The 22,452-nt window shown below is 42.1% G+C and overlaps 1 protein-coding gene across 3 annotated transcripts in view; it reads left to right on the top strand.

Annotated features, from left to right (window-relative positions):
* tmtc4 (transmembrane O-mannosyltransferase targeting cadherins 4) overlaps positions 1–22,252 on the top strand; it is a 52,030-nt gene extending 29,778 nt beyond the window's left edge. For 2 of the 3 annotated variants that reach the window (XM_014163788.2, XM_014163786.2), the window contains 3 exons: positions 1,473–1,587; positions 21,453–21,522; positions 21,966–22,252. In XM_014163788.2, coding sequence (XP_014019263.1) covers positions 1,473–1,587; positions 21,453–21,522; positions 21,966–22,233 — 453 coding nt within the window. In that variant the 3' untranslated portion in view covers positions 22,234–22,252. Of the gene's footprint in view, positions 1–1,472; positions 1,588–18,482; positions 18,596–21,452; positions 21,523–21,965 lie in introns of all 3 variants that reach the window. The other variant, XM_014163787.2, reaches the window with a different exon arrangement.
* The last annotated feature ends 200 nt before the right edge of the window (positions 22,253–22,452 follow it).

Below are 22,452 nucleotides of genomic sequence, written 5' to 3'. Positions count from 1 at the left end.
GGGGCAGAGTGAGTAGTGTTGGAGGAGAGCGAGAGGGAAAAGGATACAAGGTAGTGATCGGAGACTTGGAGGGGAGTTGCAGTGAGATTAGTAGAAGAACAGCATCTAGTGAAGATGAGGTCAAGCGTATTGCCTGCCTTGTGAGTGGGGGGGGACGGTGAGATGGTGAGGTCAAAAGAGGAGAGGAGTGGAAAGAAGGAGGCAGAGAGAAATGAGTCAAAGGTAGACGTAGGGAGGTTAAAGTCACCCAGAACTGTGAGGGGTGAGCCATCTTCAGGAAAGGAACTTATCAAGGCGTCAAGCTCATTGATGAACTCTCCAAGGGAACCTGGAGGGCGATAAATGGTAAGGATGTTAAGCTTGAATGGGCTAGTGATTGTGACAGCATGGAATTCAAATGAGGAGATAGACGAGAAAGAGAGAATGTCCACTTGGGAGAGATGAGGATTAAAGTGCCACCACCCCGCTGACCAGATGCTCTCGGGGTGTGCGAGAACACTTGGTCAGACGAGGAGAGAGCAGTAGGAGTAGCGGTGTTTTCTGTGGTAATCCATGTTTCCGTCAGCGCCAAGAAGTCGAGGGACTGGAGGGTAGCATAGGCTGAGATGAACTCTGCCTTGTTGGCCGCAGACTGGCAGTTCCAGAGGCTGCCGGAGACCTGGAACTCCACGTGGGTCGTGCGCGCTGGGACCACCAGGTTAGAGTGGCAGCGGCCACGCGATGTGAAGCGTTTGTATGGCCTGTGCAGAGAGGAGAGAACAGGGATAGACCGACACATAGTTGATAGGCTACAGGAGAGGCTACGCTAATGCAAAGGAGATTGGCATGAAAATTAACTAAACAACTGGGGAAGCGAGAGAGCAGGGCCTCCCTCACTAACAATTCACTGAAACACTAAAACGCTAAAATATAACTTTTCTAGTTACCACTAGAAATTAAAATTGATGTAAAAATGATACAGCTAGCTGGTAGGGTTAGCTAGCTAGCAGTGGGCGCGTTGTAGACTATGTTAGAAAATGTAGCTGGCTAGCTAACCTCGATAGTTACTCTGTACTACGCCTTTATCTTGATACAAAGACAACTATGTAGCTAGCTAACATTACACTAGTCAAATCGTTCCGTTGTAATGTATATAGTTTCTACAGTACTGCTAATTGGTAAAGTTGGCTAGCTAGCAGTGGCTGTGGTGTTATGGTGTTGATGCCGTTTTGAAAACGGCGTGAACGAACGAATACAGCTGGCTAGCTAACCTTGTTGGTTCCTCAGAGCTACACGACCACTCACTCCAGCATCCGGAAGTGTCCAATAAATGACTGGGAGGTTATACATATGGAGTGTGCAGCTCTTTGTTTTTATAGCTTACAGTTTATTCACCGTTAGTCAGCACCTAAATCATTTTCTCTGGGTGTGCTCATGCTTTTTATTTGAACTGTATAAATTATAACCATTTTTCAATCTCATTTCCTCTCCAGTATGCAGACCTGAACAGACACCTAGATGCTCTGAATGCGTGGAGGAATGCTACAGTGCTGAAGCCTGACCACAGCCTGGCATGGAACAACATGGTCATACTACTGGACAACACTGGTAACCACACACACACACTGCCACGTGCACGCACACCACATACACACTACTAACACACTTTCACAGACACACACACACTACCACATGCATGCGCACCCAGGGCTCTAAATAAAAACATTTAAATTGCTAGCACTGGTTCACCTAAAGTGAACACAACATAAGCACAACATAACATCTGTTTCTCAAACTAGACACTCTAATGTACTTGTCCTCTTGCTCAGTTGTGCACCGGGGCCTCCCACTCCTCTTTCTATTCTGATTAGAGACAGTTTCCGCTGTTCTGTGAAGGGAGTAGTACACAGCGTTGTACGAGATCTTCAGTTTCTTGCCAATTTCTCGCATGGAATAGCCTTCATTTCTCAGAACAAGAATAGACTGACGAGTTTCAGAAGAAAGGTCTTTGTTTCTGGCCATTTTGAGCCTGTAATCGAACCGACAAATGCTGATGCTCCAGATACTCAACTAGTCTAAAGGCCGGTTTTATTGCTTCTTTAACCTCTATGGGCTAACCTACTCAACAGCGAGTTGAATCCTGTGGCGCGTTATTCAAATACCTTAGATATGATATTACTTCAATTTTTCAAAAATATGACTATTTTACACCATTTTAAAGATAAGACTCTCGTTAATCTAACCACACTGTCCGATTTCAAAAAGGCTTTACAACGAAAGCAAAACATTAGATTATGTCAGCAGAGTACCCAGCCAGAAATAATCAGACACCCATTTTTCAAGCTAGCATATAATGTCACATAAACCCAAACCACAGCTAAATGTAGCACTAACCTTTGATCTTCATCAGATGACAACCCTAGGACATTATGTTATACAATACATGCATGTTTTGTTCAATCAAGTTCATATTTATATCAAAAACCAGCTTTTTACATTAGCATGTGACTAGCATGTGACTAGCATTCCCACCGAACACTGCCGGTGAATTTACTAAATTACTCACGATAAACGTTCACAAAAAGCGTAACAATTATTTTAAGAATTATAGATACAGAACTCCTCTATGCACTCGATATGTCCGATTTTAAAATAGCTTTTCGGTGAAAGCACATTTTGCAATATTCTCAGTAGATAGCCCGGCATCACAGGGCTAGCTATTTAGACACCCAGCAAGTTTAGCACTCATCAAAGTCAGATTTACTATAAGAAAAATGTTATTACCTTTGTTGTCTTCGTCAGAATGCACTCCCAGGACTTCTACTTCAATAACAAATGTTGGTTTGGTCCAAAATAATCCATCGTTATATCCAAACAGTGGCGTTTTGTTTGTGCGTTCTAGACACTATCCTAAAGGGTAAATAAGGGTGGCGAGCATGGCGCAATTCGTGATTTTTTTTCTTCTAAATATTCCATTACCGTACTTCGAAGCATGTCAACCGCTGTTTAAAATCAATTTTTATGCCATTTTTCTCATAAAAAAGCGATAATATTCCGACCGGGAATCTGCGTTTAGATAAACAGACAAAGGAAAAGAAAGCATTCGGTCGAAGCGGGCACGCGCCTAAGCCCATAGTACTCTGAGTGGCCACTTGCCAAAAGCTATAAAGTGCTTCAGCCAGAGCCTGCCTCGATATCGTTCAACTTTTTCCCGGGCTCTGAGACCCTATGGAAGCCGTAGGAAGTGTCACGTTATTGCACAGATCCTGAGTCTTCAATAAAAAGAGCCAAGATGAAACACTACTTCTCAGACAGGCCACTTCCTGCTTGAAATCTTCTCAGGTTTTGGCCTGCCATAGGAGTTCTGTTATACTCACAGACACCATTCAAACAGTTTTAGAAACTTTAGGGTGTTTTCTATCCAATAATTATATACATATTCTAGTTACTGGGCAGGAGTAGTAACCAGATTAAATCGGGTACGTTTTTTTATCCAGCCGTGTCAATACTGCCCCCTAGCCCTAACAGGTTAATGAGGACAACAGTTTTCAGCTGTGCTAACATAATTGCAAAAGGGTTTTCTAATGATCAATTAGCCTTTTAAAATGATAATCTTGGGTTAGCTAACACAACATGCCATTGGAACACAGGAGTGATGGTTGCTGATAATGGGCCTCTGTACGCCTATGTACATATTCCATCAAAAATCTGCCATTTCCAGCTACAATAGTAATTTACATTAACAATGTCTACACTGTATTTCTGATCAATTGAATGTTATTTTAATGGACAAATAAATGTACTTTTGTTTCAAAAACAAGGACATTTCTAAGTGACCCCAAACTTTTGAACGGTAGTGTATATACGTTTTACGGACACAGTATGTTTTTACGTAAGTTACCTTGTGTTATTAGTTGTTGTTAGTCTTAACCTTCAGCTCCATTGAACCCCTCCTATCTATCGCTTAACACCAACCATATTGGATTTTTATTTACCATGTATTTTTCAACTGAGCTGTGAAGTTTCTCAAAAGTTCTGAACCTTTCTATTCTCATTGTTTCTACAGATTGTATATTGAAAGTAAACATATGTTATTGATCGAATGAAACTGGTATACTTTTTGATTTATCACAATTTTCTTTAACCAATTCTGGTCTTTAATACAGGGCCGATAGACAAGTTCCTTACTTTTTCCCCCTTCCTCTTTCATTTTCTCAGGAATGCTGCAATTAGTTGGTTGTAATTTTGTGTAGAGCAAACTTTTCCATATGTTTTTGTTATCTGCGTGTGTGACAACTTCACCAGTCCTATTGATATAATTTACGAAGATTATACCTTTTTTTAATAATATATATATATATATATTTTTTTTTTTATCAAATAGTATATATGAGTTTAACCACAATATTTGTTGTATTATTTGTTCTGTCTTTTCTGGTGGATTAAATTGAAATTGCAACCAACTTTCTATGGCTTGTTTTAAAAATGACGATATTTGGGACATAGTTTCCTTTTCAAATAACTGAAAGTGAGAGGTTGTGATCCAATACATAATATAGTACACTTATCATAATTTGGTTGTAATCCAGAGAGGTTAGAAAAAGTATCTAGATCCTCTTGAGGCTGTGGAGGGATCCAAATTGTGGATCTAAAAGAACATGAATCATCAGCGTACAATGACACCTTTGTTTTTAAGCCCTGGATTTCTAATCCCTTGACATTATTGTTGGGTCTGATTTTAATAACTAACATTTCGATGGCCATAATAAATAGACATGCTGATAGTGGAGGGATCCAAATTGTGGATCCCATATGAATCCAAGAAGGCATAGCAGTAGGACGTGTGTGTTTGTCTTTGTCTTATCCCGTGTAAATAGCCAGTCTTTTTCGTATATATTTTAATCTCACTTTCTATCTACGAACTAAATATACTTTCCTGCAACCGCCTCACCCAATGTGCTACGGATCTGCTATTTTTATACCTTATAACTGGAACCTCCATCAGGAGCTAGCCAGCTAACTAGCTGCTAGTCTTTGTTAGCCACGGCTAACGGTCTTCACCTTTTTCTCGGTCGCCAGCCAGCCTTAGCTCGGACAACACCTGCCTGTCTGCGCATCGTGATATCAACCCAGAGCATATCGGACTGCTTCTCTCTACCACATCACCGGATTCCTGCCGCAAGCTCTGGACCATTACACCTGATCATCGCAGCTAGCTAGCTGCAAACGAGTGGCTACTGTTAGCTAACACCTCTCCCGAAGCAAGCACCAGCTAGCCTGGAGCTAGGCCCATATACCAGCTAATTCTAGGTCTACAATACCTCCTTTGCCAATTGGCCTGGACCTTTTATTGTCGACACGGAGCCCTGCCGATCCATCAAGACTGGACTGCTGACGTGATCGTCCGATGTGGTCTTAACAGGCTATTCTGTTAAAATGTCGCCAAAGAATCATCTACTATCCCCGGCCCGCTAGCGTAGTAGCGATTACCGAACGATCACCTTTTGCTGCTCTTTTGACCCTAAGATCACTAGGCTACACAGCTGATGCCCCCTGGACTGTTTCAATAACACGATACCTCATTTTGTTTACCTGTCGGCCCCAGCCTCGAACTCAGGTCCTGTATGTACCTAACTGACCCGCTCTGCCCATCCATCGCCATTTACCCGTTGTTGTCTTAGCTCTCCTGATCAACACCTGTGATTGCTTTATGCCTCTCTCTAATGTCAATATATCTTGTCTACTGCTGTCTTAGATAGTTCTTATTGTTTTATTTTACTGTAGAGTCCTTAGTCCTGCTCAAAATGCCTTTGATAGCTCTTTTGTCCCACCCCACACACATGCGGAGACCTCACCTGGCTTAACTAGTGCCTCCGTAGACGAAACCTCTCTCATCGTCACTCAACGCCTAGGTTTACCTCCACTCTACTCACATCCTACCATACCATCGTTTGTACATTATGCCCTGAATCTATTCTACCATGCCCAGAAATCTGCTCCTTTTCTCTGTCCCCAACGCACTAGACGACCAGTTCTTATAGCCTTTAGCCGTACCCTTATCCTACTCCTCCACTGTTCCTCTGGTGATGTAGAGGTCAACCCAGGCCCTGTAGCCCCCAGTTCCACTCCTATTCTCCAGGCGCCATCATTTGTTGACTTCTGTAACCATAAAAGCCTTGGTTTCATGCATGTTAACATCAGAAGCCTCCCCCCTAAGTTTGTTTTATTCACTGCTTTAGCACACTCCGCAAACCCTGATGTCCTAGCCGTGTCTGAATCCTGGCTTAGGAAAGCCACCAAAAATTCTGAAATTTCCATCCCCAACTACAACATTTTCCACCAAGATAGAACTGCCAAAGGGGGTGGAGTTGCAATCTACTGCAGAGAGCCTGCAGAGTTATGTCATGCTTTCCAGGTCTGTGCCCAAATACTTTTAAAAATCCACCTTTCCAGAAATACGTTTCTCACTGTTGCCGCTTGTTATAGACCCCCCTCAGCCCCCAGCTGTGCCCTGGACACCATATGTGAATTAATTGCCCCACATTTATCTTCAGAGTTTGTACTGTTAGGTGACCTAAACTGGGAGCATGCTTAACACCCCGGCCGACCTACAATCTAAGATAGATGCCCTCAATCTCACAGAGATTATCAAGGAACCTACAAGGTACAACCCTAAATCCGTAAACACGGGCACCCTCATAGATATCATCCTGACCAACCTGCCCTCTAAATACACCTCTGCTGTCTTCAAGCAGGATCACAGTGATCATTGCCTGTGTCCGTAATGGGTCCACGGTCAAATGACCACCCCTCATCACTGTCAAACGCTCCCTAAAACACTTCAGCGAGCAGGCCTTTCTAATTGACCTGGCCCGGGTAACCTGGAAGGATATTGACCTCATTCCGTCGGTAGAGGATGCCTGGTTATTATTTAAAAGTGCTTTCCTCACCATCGTAAATAAGCATGCCCCATTAAAAAAATGTAGAACTAAGAATAGATATAGCCCTTGGTTCACTCTAGACTTGACTGCCTTTGACCAGCACAAAAACATAATGTGGCATACTGCTGCATTAGCATTGAATAGCTCCCGCAATATGCAACTTTTCAGGGAAGTTAGGAACCAATATACACAGGCAGTTAGGAAAGCAAAGGCTAGCTTTTTGAAACAGAAATTTGCATCCTGTAGCACCAATTCCAAAACGTTCTGGCACACTGTAAAGTCCATGGAGAGCAAGAGCACCCCCTCCCAGCTGCCCACTGCACTGAGGCTAGGAAACACTGTCACCACCGATAAATCTACGATAATCAAGAATTTCAATAAGCATTTTTCTATGGCTGGCCATGCTTTCCACCTGGCTACCCCTACCCCGGTCAATAGCTCTGCACCCCCCACAGCAACTTGCCCAAACCTCCCCCATTTCTCCTTCACCCAAATCAAGATAGTTGATGTTCTGAAAGAGATGCAAAATCAAGACCCCTACAAATCAGCTGGGCTAGACATTCTGGACCCTCTATTTGTAAAATGATCCGCCGCAATTGTTGCAACCCCTATTACTAGCCTGTTCAACCACTCTTTCGTATCGTCTGACATCCCTAAAGATTGGAAAGCTGGTGGAGACACAAGCTGGTGGAGGCACTCGCATTCTTATCGGCAGACTCAACAGCCTTGGTTTCTCAAATGATTGCCTCGCCTGGTTCACCAACTACTTCTCTGACAGAGTTCAGTGTGTCAAATCGGAGGGCCTGTTGTCCGGACCTCTGGCAGTCTCTATGGGGGTGCCACAGGGTTCCATTTTCGGGCCGACTCTTTTCTCTGTGTACATCAATGATGTCGCTCTTGCTGCTGGTGATTCTCTGATCCACCTCTACGCAGATGACACCATTCTGTATACTTCTGGCCCTTCTTTGGACATTGTGTTAACAAATCTCCAGACGAGCTTCAATGCCATACAACACTCTACCATGGCCTCCAACTGCTCTTAAATGCAAGTAAAACTAAATGCATGCTCTTCAACCGATCGCTGCCCGCACCCGCCCGCCCGTCCAGCATCACTACATCACTACGTTCTGACTTAGAATATGTGGACAACTACAAATACCTAGGTGTCTGGTTAGACTGTTAACTCTCCTTCCAGACTCACATTAAGCATCTCCAATCCAAAATTAAATCTAGAATCGGCTTCCTATTTCGCAACAAAGCATCCTTCACTCATGCTGCCAAACATACCCTCATAAAACTGACTATCCTACCGATCCTTGACTTCGGCGATGTAATTTACAAAATACAATCCAACACTCTACTCAGCAATTTGGATGTAGTCTATCAAAGTGCCATCTGTTTTGTCACCAATGCCCCATTTGCTACCCACCACTGCGACCTGTTGGCTGGCCCTCACTTCATATTTGTCGCCAAACCCACTGGCTCCAGGTCATCTATAAGTCTTTTCTAGGTAAAGCCCCGCCTTATCTCAGCTTACTGGTCACCATAGCAGCACCCACCCATAGCGCACGCTCCAGCAGGTATATTTCACTGGTCATCCCCAACGCCAACTCCTGCTTTGGCCGCCTTTCCTTCCAGTTCTCTGCTGCCAATGATGGGAATGAAGTGCAAAAATCACTGAAGCTGGAGTCTTACAGCGAGGGAAAAAAGTATTTGATCCCCTGCTGATTTTGTACATTTGCCCACTGACAAAGAAATGATCAGTCTATAATTTTAATGGTAGGTTTATTTGAACAGTGAGAAACAGAATAACAAAAATATCCAGAAAACGCATGTCAAAAATGTTAGAAATTGATTAGCATTTTAATGAGGGAAATAAGTATTTGACCGCCTCTCATTTAGAAACATTTCTGGCTCCCAGTTGTCTTTTATACAGGTAACGAGCTGAGATTAGGAGCACACTCTTAAAGGGAGTGCTCCTAATCTCAGCTTGTTACCTGTATAAAAGACACCTGTCCACAGAAGCAATCAATCAGATTCCAAACTCTCCACCATGGCCTAGACCAAAGAACTCTCCAAGGATGTCAGGGACAAGATTGTAGACCTACACAAGGCTGGAATGGGCTACAAGACCATCGCCAAGCAGCTTGGTGAGAAGGTGACAACAGTTTGTGCAATTATTCGCAAATGGAAGAAACACAAAAGAACTGTCAATCTCCCTCGGCCTGGGGCTCCATGCAAGATCTCACCTCGTGGATCATGAGAACGGTGATCAATGATCTCAAGGCAGCTGGGACCATAGTCACCAAGAAAACATTTGGTAACACACTACGCCGTGAAGGACTGAAATCCTACAGTGCTCGCAAGGTCCCCCTACTCAAGAAACCACATATACATGCCCGTCTGAAGTTTGCCAATGAACATCTGAATGATTCAGAGGACAACCTCCAAACATAACAATGGTCATTCTGGCCAAACAGTTCTATTTTTGTTTCATCAGACCAGAGGACATTTCTCCAAAAAGTACGATCTTTGTCCCCATGTGCAGTTGCAAACCGTAGTCTGGCTTTTTTATGGCAGTTTTGGAGCAGTGGCTTCTTCCTTGCTGAGTGGCCTTTCAGGTTATGTCGATATAGGACTCGTTTTACTGTGGATATAGATACATTTGTACCTGTTTCCTCCAGCATCTTCACAAGGTCCTTTTCTGTTGTTCTGGGATTGATTTGCACTTTTTGCACCAAAGTACATTCATCTCTACGAGGCAGAACGTGTCTCCTTCCTGAGCGGTATGACGGCTGTGTGGTCCCATGGTGTTTATACTTGCGTACTATTGTTTGTACAGATGAACGTGGTACCTTCAGGCATTTGGAAATTGCTCCCAAGGATGAACCAGATTGAGAAGGTCTACAATTTTTTTCCGAGGTCTTGGCTGATTTCTTTAGATTTTCCTATGATATGAGGCACTAAGTTTGAAGGTAGGCCTTGAAATACATCCACAGGTACACCTCCAATTGACTCAAATTATGTCAATTAGCCTATCAGAAGCTTCTAAAGCCATGACATCATTTTCTGAAATTTTACAAGCTGTTTAAAGGCACAGTCAACTTAGTGTATGTAAACTTCTGACCCACTGGAATTGTGATACAGTGAATTAATCAGTCTGTAGAAGTGAAATAATCTGTCTGTTAACAATTGTTGGAAAAATTACTTGTCTCATGGACAAAGTAGATGTCCTAACCAACTTGCCAAAACTACAGTTTAACTTCTTTGGGATAGGGGGCGGTATTTTGACGTCCGGATGAAAAGCGTGCCCAAAGTAAACTGCCTGCTACTCAGGCTGCTCAGGCGAAACCCCGAGGACAAACCATCTGATTTCAATAGGGCGAAATCATCCCCGATTGCAGTTCTTAGGGCTTCCACTAGATGTCAACAGTCTTTAGAAAGAGTTTCAGGCTGGTTTTTGGAAAAGTTAGGGAGAAGTTGTAGTTTTTCTAAGTGGCTCCCATTTTGGCTGTAGTGTTTCCAAGCGCATGGCCGAGAGAGCTCGTTCTTTTTGTTTATCTCCGGTAAAGACAATAACTATTCTCCGTCTTAAATTTTATTGTTTATTTGCGTATTAGGGTAGCTAAGGATTGATTATAAACGTTGATTGACTTGTTTGGATAAGTTTATTGGTAACGTTTGGGATTCATTTTATATGCATTTTGAAGGAGGGAAACCGAGTGGATTATTGACTGAAACGCGCCAGCTAAACTGAGTTTTTATGGATATAAAGAAGGAATTTATCGAACAAAAGGACCATTTGTAATACAACTGGGACATTTTGGAGTGTCAACAGAAGAAGATCTTCAAAGGTAAGGCATATATTATATCGCTATTTCTGACTTTTGTGTCGCAACTCCCTGGTTGAAAATGATTTGTTATGCATTTGTGTGCTGGACGCTGTCCTCAGATAATCGCATGGTTTGCTTGTGCCGTAAAGCCTTTTTGAAATCTGACACCTTGGCTGGATTAACAACAAGTTAAGCTTTGTTTTTGATGTGTTGCACTTGTGATTTCATGAAAGTTTAATATTTATAGTAGTTTAATTTGAATTTGGCGCTCTGCCATTTCACCGGATGTTGGCCAGGTGGGATGCTACCGTCCCACGTATCCATAAGAAGTTAACAAGAAATTTGTGGAGTGGTTGAAAAAACTAGTTTTAATGAGTCCAACCTAAGTGAATGTAAACTTCCGACTTTAACTGTATGTTACTTCGGAAAAATCCTGTTATAAATTCCTCTGTCCTAGTTAAAAACAAGTTGTTATCCAAAAGGCTTTGATTAAGTTTCCGATATCCTCGCCCACGTGGAAATTCAGTAAGAGTAATGTATATGCAAATTATCTGATGGTGTGACTGCATTATATCCCCTATCAACACTTTTTAAACTTTTGTTGCCAATGAGAATGACACATAAGAAAGAAGTCAAGACGACTAGCTTGATTGAGTCTCTGCCATGTATATCTAACTTGGTCAGGATATTTAAGCCTCTATACATCCACTAGTTCCAATATATCCATGACATTCATGATTTCCTTAGGACCATGAGGGTGATAGTTTGTAGTGTGATTTCCTTTACGGTCCATTGAGGTATTTAAAACAATATTATAATCTCCCACCATAATAATAGAGTATTGTATTCCTTGCAGGGTTGATAATTGATTATTTATATTTTCAAAGAAGCGTGGATCATAATTATTTGGTTTGTAAAGGTTAATGAGCCATATCTGTTTACGGTCCAATAACATATTTAAACATAAACATATTGCACATTCGGAATCAAAATTACTGCTAATTAATAACATCACCCCTTTTCAGTTTCTTTGCCCATGGGAGAAGTACACTACCGTTCAAAAGTTTTGTGTCACTTAGAAATGTTCTTGTTTTTGAAAGAAAAACACGTTTGTTTGTCCATTAAAATAACATCAAATTGATCAGAAATACAGTGTAGACATGGTTAATGTTGTAAATGACTATTGTAGCTGGAAACGGCAGATTTTTTTAATTTTTATGGAATATCTACAAAACACCAGTCTCAATGTCAACAGTGAAGAGGTGACTCCGGGATGCTGGCCTTCTAGGCAAAGTTTCTCTGTCCAGTATCTGTGTTCTTTTGCCCATCTTCATTTTTTATTTTTATTCGCCTGTCTGAGATGTGGCTTTTTCTTTGCAACTCTGCCTAAAAGGCCAGTATCCCGGAGTCGCCTCTTCACTGTTGTCATTGAGACTGGTGTTTTGCAGGTACTATTTAATGAAGCTGCCAGTTGAGGACTTGTGAGGCGTCTGTTTCTCAAACTAGACACTCTAATGTACTTGTCCTCTAGCTCAGTTGTGCATCAGGGCCTCCCACTCCTCTTTCTATTCTGAATAGAGACAGTTTGCGCTATTCTGTGAAAGGAGTAGTACACAGCTTTGTACAAGATCTTCAGTTTCTTGCCAATTTCTCGCATGGAATAGCCTTCATTTTTCAGAACAGGAATAGACTGATGCGTTTCAGAAGAAATGTCTTTCTGGCCATTTTGAGCCTGTAATCGAACCCACAAATGCTGATGCTCCAGATACTCAACTAGTCTAAAGAAGGCCAGTTTTATTTCTTCTTTAATCAGAACAACAGTTTTCAGCTGTGCTAACATAATTGCAAAAGGGTTTTCTAATGATCAATTAGCCTTTTAAAAATGATCAACTTGGATTAGCTAACACAACGTGCCATTGGAACACAAGAGTGATGGTTGCTGATAATGGGCCTCTGTACACCTTTGTAGATATTCCATAAAATATCAGCCGTTTCCAGCTACTATAGTCATTTACAACATTAACCATGTCTACACTGTATTTCTGATCAATTTTATGTTATTTTAATGGACAAAAAATGTGCTCTTCTTTCAAAAACAAGGACATTTCTAAGTGACCCCAAACTTTTGAACGGTAGTGTATATTTTTCCACACAACTTCATCTAAAATTGTTTCATGAGTTTCCTGTGAACAATAGATATTATATTCCTTCTCTTTGAGCCAGGTAAATATTGTTATTATTTTCTTATTATCTGCTAAACCATTACAATTAAAACTGGCAAAACTTATTTCACCATTTACCATAATGAGATACAAGTTTCAAATCTTTTTATCATGATATGTTTGTAAATGTACCATAGTGATTGAGTGTCCATATAGCTGTACCATGATATTTGCATTGCTACAATTGATTTCCACTTTTCCACCCGCTAAAGCACCCTCTCTCATCCCAAGCTCTCTCTTTCTTTCTGTGCCCCCAAATGTTTAGATATACTGGTAAAGTAACCAAGTTGTTAGCTAATGAGGTAACATGACTGAACAAGGTGTAAACAAATGTGTGGTTTTTGACGAGAGCCTAAAAACGTACATTTTGGTCCACCAAGCACTTTTGCTGGTAGATGAAAAAATCTACCAGCCACTCATAATTCTTACCAGTCAATACATTTATTTGCCATAATAACACCAAAAATCACTCCAAAAAATGGTCTAGTTTTTTTCTCTCCATGTTTCCGATTTCCCTAGTTTTCTTTTCTTCAGGTATTCACTCTCAAAATCACACCTTTTTTTAATAGAGAAACAACAAAATTGGATGTTCTAAGTCCACAAGAATGCTTAAACCACATCAGGAGACCACATTTGAGGTCTGGGGAAGACAATAAAGCACATATTTGCCCTTTTTTAATTTCAATTCTGTTTATGAAACAAAAGACACTCGATTGATACAGATCATCATAATATTATATTGTTGTGCCAGGTAAGTTTACTTTACAGTTAACGTTTAATTTGGAAAGTTTTATGGGAAAGCCTTTAGAAATGACTATTTCGGCATCACTACCTGGCTACACAAAGTGGTAGACACAGGCATTTCCATGCCGTTACGTCTTCAGAAAGTTGCAAGAAATACAAGTCACTGATGCATTCTTTAACATTCTTTACAAGTAGGCTTTGGATTGCACGAATCTGCGTTCATGTTCTTCTCTAGGGCACTTGGAAACAACTGCACAATGAAGACTATCATTACAACAATTATTATCTGGGAGCATAAGCAACCAAAATGGTCGTACTTTAGAGCCCTGTGCGCACAACATACACACACACCACAAACACACACTTTAAAACACACACCACAGTTGCTGTCTAATGGGAGATACTATGAGTGACAATACCCATCACTTGCTTTGTTTTGTGGCCAAACTATTTTGGTATTCAAAATCAATCTTTAATAGTTGAGTAATGGATGAATTTCCATTGATTACATGCGCCACAGAGTTAGTCAAATGCCTGATATTTTTACTCATTCATCCGTACGCACAGTTGTTCAAAGATTGTTTCTGTACGTTAACAGCAGTGAAGACGGAGACAAAGGTAAAAAAAAATTGGGGAAATTTGATCTAAGCGCCCAATGTGATTAGACTGGAAGAGCAGGAACCGGCAATGCTTGAAATTTATGTATTAAAGCTTTGTGTGTGGAGTTTTCTAAAGGCACTCTTCCCTGCCGTGTGGAGAATGCGCTGATTTCCAGACGTTGGCGCCGCTTTTGTCAGAAGCCTCTCCCGAGGGGGGCGGGGTCTCCCAGGAGGGCTCTAGAACCATCCAATCGCCAGCCAGCGTGCCCATGATCAAACGCAAGGCAGACACAGAGAAGTGCCCCCTCAGAATTCAGAATCCCCCTCCTCCACCCCCTCTCCACATAATTTCTGCCCCAAATCTGCCAAGACTACATGTCACCAAAAACCATAAAGTAACCGGGGTGTGCTTCCTTTATTCTGTTATTGTACAGAGACAAAGCTGAGTTAGCACACATAAACTTAGCAAAAAAAGAAACGTCCTATCACTGTCAACTGCGATTATTTTCAGCAAACTTAACATGTGTAAATATTTGTATCAACATAACAAGATTCAACAACTGAGACATAAACTGAACAAGTTCTACAGACATGTGACGAACAGAAGTTGAATAATGTGTCCCTGAACAAAGGGGGGTTCAAAATCAAAAGTAACAGTCAGTATCTTGTGTGGCCACCAGCTGCATTAAGTACTGCAGTGCGTCTCCTCATGGACTGCACCAGATTTGCCAGTTCTTGCTGTGAGATATTACCCCACTCTTCCACCAAGGCACCTGCAAGATCCCGGACATTTCTGGGGGGAATGGCCCTAGCCCTCACCATCTGATCCAACAGGTACCAGACGTGCTCAATGGGATTGAGATCCGGGCTCTTCGCTGGCCATGGCAGAACACGGACATTCCTGTCTTGCAGGAAATCCCGCACAGAACGAGCAGTATGGCTGGTGGCATTGTCATGCTGGAGGGTCATGTCAGGATGAGCTTGCAGGAAGGGTACCACATGAGGGAGGAGGATGTCTTCCCTGTAACGCGCAGCGTTGAGATTGCCTGCAATGACAACAAGCTCAGTCCGATGATGCTGACACACCCCCCCCAGACCATGACGGACCCTCCACCTCCAAATCGATCCCGCTCCAAAGTACAGGCCTCGGTGTAACGCTCATTCCTGCGACGATCAACGTGAATCCGACCATCACCACTGGTGAGACAAAACTGCGACTCGTCAGTGAAGAGCACTTTTTGCCAGTCCTGTCTGGTCCAGCGACGGTGGGTTTGTGCCTATAGGCGACGTTGTAGCTGGTGATGTCTGGTGAGGACCTGCCTTACAACAGGCCTACAAGCCCTCAGTCCAGCCTCTCAGCCTATTGCGGACAGTCTGAGCTCTGATGGAGGGATTGTGCATTCCTGGCGTAACTCGGGCAGTTGTTGTTGCCATCCTGTACCTGTCCCGCAGGTGTGATGTTCGGATGTACCGATTCTGTGCTGGTGTTGTTACACGTGGTCTGCCACTGCGAGGATGACCAGCTGTCTGTCCTGTCTCCCTGTAGCGCTGTCTTAGGCGTCTCACAGTACGGACATTGCAATTTATTGCCCTGGCCACATCTGCAGTCCTCATGCCTCCTTGCAGCATGCCTAAGGTACGTTCACGCAGATGAGCAGGGACCCTGGAAAGGCCTCTTCAGTAGAAAGGCCTCTAGTGTCCTAAGTTTTCATAATTGTGACGTTAATTGCCTACCGTCTGTAAGCTGTTAGTGTCTTAAAACCTCTTAAGGATCGGTGTTTCCCTGGCGGGACAACTTCCGGTGAAACTGGAGGGTGCGTAATTCAAATAAATAATCAGAAATATTATGGATTTTAAACATTTATGTACATATACAGTTGAAGTTGGAAGTTTACATACACCTTAGCCAAATACATTTAAACTCAGTTTCACAATTCCTGACATTTAATCCTAGTAAAAATGCACTGTTTTAGGTAAGTTAGGATCACCACTTTATTTTAAGAATGTGAAATGTCAGAATAATAGTAGAGAGAATGATTTATTTCAGCTTTTATTTCTATCATCACATTCCCAGTGGTCAGAAGTTTACATAGACTCAATTAGTATTTGGTAGCATTGCCTTTAAATTGTTTAACTTGGGTCAAACGTTTCGGGTAGCCTTCCACAAGCTTCCCACAATAAGTTTGGTGAATTTTGGCCCATTCCTCCTGACAGAACTGGTGTAACTGAGTCAGGTTTGTAGGCCTCCTTGCTCGCACATGCTTTTTCAGTTCTGCCCACAATTATTCCATAGGATTGAGGTCAGGGCTTTGTGATGGCCACTCCAATACCTTGACTTTGTTGTCCTTAAGCCATTTTGCCACAACTTTGGAAGTATGCTTGGGGTCATTGTTCATTCGGAAGACCCATTTGCAACCAAGCTTTAACTTCCTGACTGATATCTTGAGATGTTGCTTCAATATATCCACCCAATTTTCCTACCTCATGATGCCATCTATTTTGTGAAGTGCACCAGTCCCTCCTGCAGCAAAGCACCCCCACAACATGATGCTGCCACCCCTGTGCTTCACGGTTAGGATGGTGTTCTTTGGCTTGCAAGCCTCCCCCTTTTTCCTCCAAACATAACGATGGTTCGTTCTATTTTTCATCAGACCAGAGGACATTTCTCCAAAAAGTACGATCTTTGTCCCCATGTCCAGTTGCAAACTGTAGTCTGGCTTTTTTATGGCGGTTTTGGAGCAGTGGCTTCTTTCTTGCTGAGGGGCCTTTCAGGTTATGTCGATGTAGGACTCGTTTTACTGTGGATATAGATACTTTTGTACCTGTTTCCTCCAGCATCTTCACAAGGTCCTTTGCTGTTGTTCTGGGATTGATTTGCACTTTTTGCACCAAAGTACGTTCATCTCTAGGAGACAGAACGCATCTCCTTCCTGAGCGGTATGACGGCTGCGTGGTCCCATGGTGTTTATACTTGCGTACTATTGTTTGTACAGATGAACGTGGTACCTTCAGGCGTTTGGAAATTGCTCCCAAGGATGAAGCAGACTTGTGGAGGTCTACTATTTATTTTCTGAGGTCTTGGCTGATTTCTTTTGATTTTCCCATGATGTCAAGCAAAGAGGCCCTGAGTTTGAAGGTAGGCCTTGAAATACATCCACAGGTATACCTCCAATTGACTCAAATGATGTCAATTAGCCTATCAGAAGCTTCTAAAGCCATGACATAATTTTCCAAGCTGTTTAAAGGCAGTCAACTTAGTGTATGTAAACTTCTGGCCCACTGGAATTGTAATACAGTGAGTTATAAGTGAAATAATCTGTCTGTAAACAATTGTTGGAAAAATGACTTGTGTCTTGCACAAAGTAGATGTCCTAACCAACTTGCCAAACTATAGTTTGTTAATGACCGTTCCACAGGTGCATGTTCATTAATTGTTTATGGTTCATTGAACAAGCATGGGAAACAGTGTTTAAACCCTTTACAATGAAGATCTGTGAAGTTATTTGGATTTTTACGAATTATCTTTGAAAGACAGGGTCCTGAAAAAGGGACTTTTCTTTTTTTTGCTGAGTTTATGTGCACACATATAGCACACGTGCACGCAGAGCATGACTCAGGGCCTCTCTCCACCCCCACCCATCTCTCTCCCTCCCTCTAGCTCTCTTTCCCTCCCACCTTCCCTCCCGCTCTCTATCTCTCTCCTTCCCACCTTCCCTCCCTGGTCAGACAGGTCTGACAGAGATCAATAAGCCAGTGGTCCTTGTGTTCAGCTCCTAATTAGGAAGCTAAAGCGCTCTTCCATGTGTGGAGAGGAAAAACTCTGCTCTACACACCACAGACAACACACACATGGACACACTGGGCGCTCAGTTTATATTGGGTTTCATCATTTTATCCACAGTATAAAGGTATAAGCACTTGCTTTAAAGCTCTGTACATTCGTACAAGCAGTTGACATTTGTATTCTGTGAATGCATCGACTTCCAATTAAGACTTTTAAAGCTGACTTGTAGTCTGTCGGTTTTAAACTTTGTTCTCCTCATGACTTGGATTTCCACCTTGCATGTTCACAGGCTTTGAACTAGCAAGTTCAATCTCGCCTGTCTGTGTCTGACTATCCGTCTGTCCTTCTCATGTCTATCCCTTCTCTCTCTTGTCGTCTAGGCAACCTAGCCCAGGCGGAGGCAATTGGCCGAGAGGCCCTAAAGCTCCTCCCTAACGACCACACCATCATGTTCTCATTGGCCAACGTCCTGGGCAAACTACAGAAGTTTAAGGTCAGTAAGCCCAGCGAGAGAAATTACTTACAATAATTTACCTCAAATAGGGCTGTGACGGTCATTACATTTTTGGATGACAGTAATTGGTCAGCCAAATGACCGCGGTCACATTTTAACCGTTGGAATAGCAATTTAGTAAAAAAATTATAATCATGTGATTAAGACACATTTTCTCCTCTCCTCCGCTCCTGACTGCATGTGCTGCCATAGAAATAGAATGAGTAAAATGGACGTCCTCATTCAAGTCATTGATGGCACAATGAGTGGACTGGCGGCCATTGCAAGTATAGCATGTAAGTCGCTCTGGATAAGAGCGTCTGCTAAATGACTTAAATGTAATGTAGATGTAGCAGCAAAGGAGAAAAGCTAGGTTGAAGATGACAAAGGTTGAAACGAGGATTCTAATACCCCATAACTCTGCAGCAATGGGACCAGCTATGCAAGTTAGCAACGGCGCTGGTAGTTTGCAACGGCGCTGGTCACGTGAATGTTTATTTTCTAAAAGCTTTCACATGGAGTGCTAACTTTTATCTTCAAGCTAGGAGTAAGGCAGGAACTGAAACCAGGAAGTGTACCTGTCTATTTGTGCTGTGATTTGTTGATTCAACTCAACTGACATTACAAAAATACATTACATTGCATGAGCCCCATCAGTTCACATAATTTTAATGAACATTCTACATTACCATGGAAATGATTGTATCACAGTACCAGGCTGCCATTGCGAGTGTACCCATGAGTTTACCAGTCACATTTTCAGGGTTAGAGGTTCTAAGCCCGTTCTATTCATTCTATTTCCGTGTGTGTGCTGCTCCTGCAGGGATGGGGGCATTGCCTAGGCAACCTAACACTCGTTTGCTACAACACCTTGCGTGTTTCTGCAAGGAGCAACACATTTTCATCACGTGGTTAAGAGTCCATGTTAGCGCAGAAACAGACTTAACCGCATGAATGTCCGACCGTCTTCACTCAGCTGGTAATTGTGCCAGCCCTCACCTCAACTCAATCCAAACTTCAGATAAGTGCATGTTTGACATTCAGCATTGAAGTCAATGAGATTTAAACTATTTTTTGGACTCAAATCAAAATCAAATCAAATGTTATGTCACATGCGCCAAATACAACTGGTGTAGACCTTACCGTGAAATGATTACTTACAAGCCCTTAGCCCTTAACCTCTTGGGGCTAGGTGGGACGCTAGCGTGCCACCTGTGGTGCACTCCATCAACAGCAGGTGCATTTCAAGAGCGGCAAATTTGAATCCAAATAAATGTCAAAATTCAAATTTTTCAAAAATACAACTATGTTACACCATTTGAAAGATAAACATCTCCTTAATCTAACCACGTTTTACGATTTCAAAAAGGTTTTACGGCGAAAGCATAAATTTAGAGTATGTTAGGACAGTACATTTACAAGAGTTGTGTGTAATGTTTTGTCAAGTCAAAGACAGGGTCACCAAAACCATAAAACCAGCTAAAATGATACACTAACCTTTTACAATCTCCATCAGATGACACTCCTAGGACATTATGTTAGACAATGCATGCATTTTTAGTTCTATCAAGTTCATATTTATATACAAAAACAGCGTTTTACTATGGCATTGATGTTGAGGAAATCGTTTCCCTCCAATAACCGGCAGTCAAGTCAGCGTCAGAAATTAAATAATTAAAATTAGAAAACATTGGTAAAATATTATATTGTCATTTAAAGAATTATAGATTTACATCTTTTGAACGCAATCAACTTGCCAGATTTAAAAATAACCTTACTGGGAAATCACACTTTGCAATAATCTGAGCACTGTGCCCAGAAAAATACGCGTTGCGATACAGACTAGACGTCATGTTGGGGAGATCTAAAATCGAAAATACTATGTAAATAATCCATTACCTTTGATTCTCTTCATCAGATGTCACTTCCAGGTATCACAGGTCCATAACGAATGTAGTTTTGTTCAAAAAAGCTCATCATTTATGTCCAAAAATCTCCGTCTCGTTAGCACATGATGTAAGCCAGCCGGACTTCTCGTCATGAACGAGGGGAAAAAATATATTTCCGTTCGTTCAAACATGTCAAACGTTGTATAGCATAAATCATTAGGGCCTTTTTTACCAGAACATGAATAATATTCAAGGTGGACGAATGCATAGCCTTTTATAACGTATTGGAACGAGGGTACCCAACATGAAGTAGCGCGCCAGGTGTCTAATGGGACATCACCGTTCCATGGCTCTTGTTCGGTCAGATCTCCCTCCAGAAGACTCAAAACACTTTGTAAAGGCTGGTGACATCTAGTGGAAGCAATAGGAAGTGCCAAAATATTCCTAAACCCCTGTGTTTTTCAATGGGAGAGGTTTAAACTCAATACAACACATCAGGTATCCACTTCCTGTCAGAAAATGTCTCAGGGTTTTGCCTGCCAAATGAGTTCTGTTATACTCACAGACACCATTCAAACAGTTTTGGAAACTTTAGAGTGTTTTCTATCCATATATAATAAGTATATGCATATTCTAGTTACTGGGTAGGATTAGTAACCAGATTAAATCGGGTACATTTTTTTTATCCAGACGTGCAAATGCTGCCCCCTAGACCCAACAGGTTAACCAAGAATGCAGTTTTAAGAAAATAGAGTTCTGAAAATATTTACTAAATAAACTAAAGTAAAAAATCTAAAATAACACTATAAAATAACTAAAATGAGGCTTATATACAGGGGGTACTGGTACCGAGTCAATGTGCAGGGGTACAGGTGTGTCTGTGTGTGTGTGACTGCACTCCTAATTGCAGCCACACACACAGACACACACACACACTGAAACATGTCCTGTGTTTTGTGCCCAATCAGGAGTCCGAAGGCTTCTTCCTCCAGGCTCTGAGGATCAACCCAAATGCTGCCAGTTGCCATGGCAATCTGGGTAAGACCAGTGTGTTCCGAGATACGTTTGATGTCGACCCATAGTTCTTATAGACCCACAGAAATGTTTTTCCATATACAGTATTTGTCCTTTGTATTAAGACACTTGCCACGTAAATAAATCCATAATACCTCCATGAAATTCAATGTGATCAATGTGGTGTGTTTAATTAATTGTTTTGGGATAATGTGATGGGTTTGGTCTCAAGCAAGAGTAACACTTAGAAACATTATTGGTCAAACATCATATGAAGTAAATGCATGGGCCACCTTCAGTAGATACAAGGTGGAACGTTGCAGGTAGAAATGTCATGAATAGAGGCTGACATGAATTGTGATTCCTTATTCTCAATATCAGAGGCATGTTTATTCTGAGTGTTCCACACCGTGTCTTTGGCTTCACAATAATATGTCTGTCTCTCCTCTCTCTCCCCTCCATCTTAGCGGTGCTGTACCATCGCTGGGGGAAGCTGGAGCTGGCGAAGAAGCACTACGAGCTGTCTCTGAAGCTGGATCCAGAAGCCCCAGGCACCCGGGACAACTACAACATGCTGCGACGCAAACTGGACCAGCTTTACAGGACCACACCACCCTGAGGGACTCAACCACTGACTGCATGCTGCAACACACACATACACACACACACACACATACACAAGTAACCGTTCATTCATTCCAGGTTTGTACCGTTTCCATTCTATTTAAGAAATAAAGACTGTTCTGTGTCACAAGTTCTGTTGCTTGTCCCCCACGATGAAATTGGGGAGGGGACAAGATCGGTCTCCGTCTGTTCGTACATCAATCACACACGATGTCTGACAGCACTGGCCCGATTTTAAGTAAAATTGGGTGAATGGTGCGTCTTCCCTTACTGAAAAAAAAACATTTTCACATGCAAATTAGTTTTGTGGCAAATTTAAGGCGAATTGTG

This window comes from Salmo salar, chromosome ssa21 (assembly GCF_905237065.1).
Source record: "Salmo salar chromosome ssa21, Ssal_v3.1, whole genome shotgun sequence".
In the NCBI taxonomy this organism is placed as follows: domain Eukaryota; kingdom Metazoa; phylum Chordata; class Actinopteri; order Salmoniformes; family Salmonidae; genus Salmo; species Salmo salar.
This window is presented reverse-complemented; position numbering and strand designations above follow the sequence as displayed.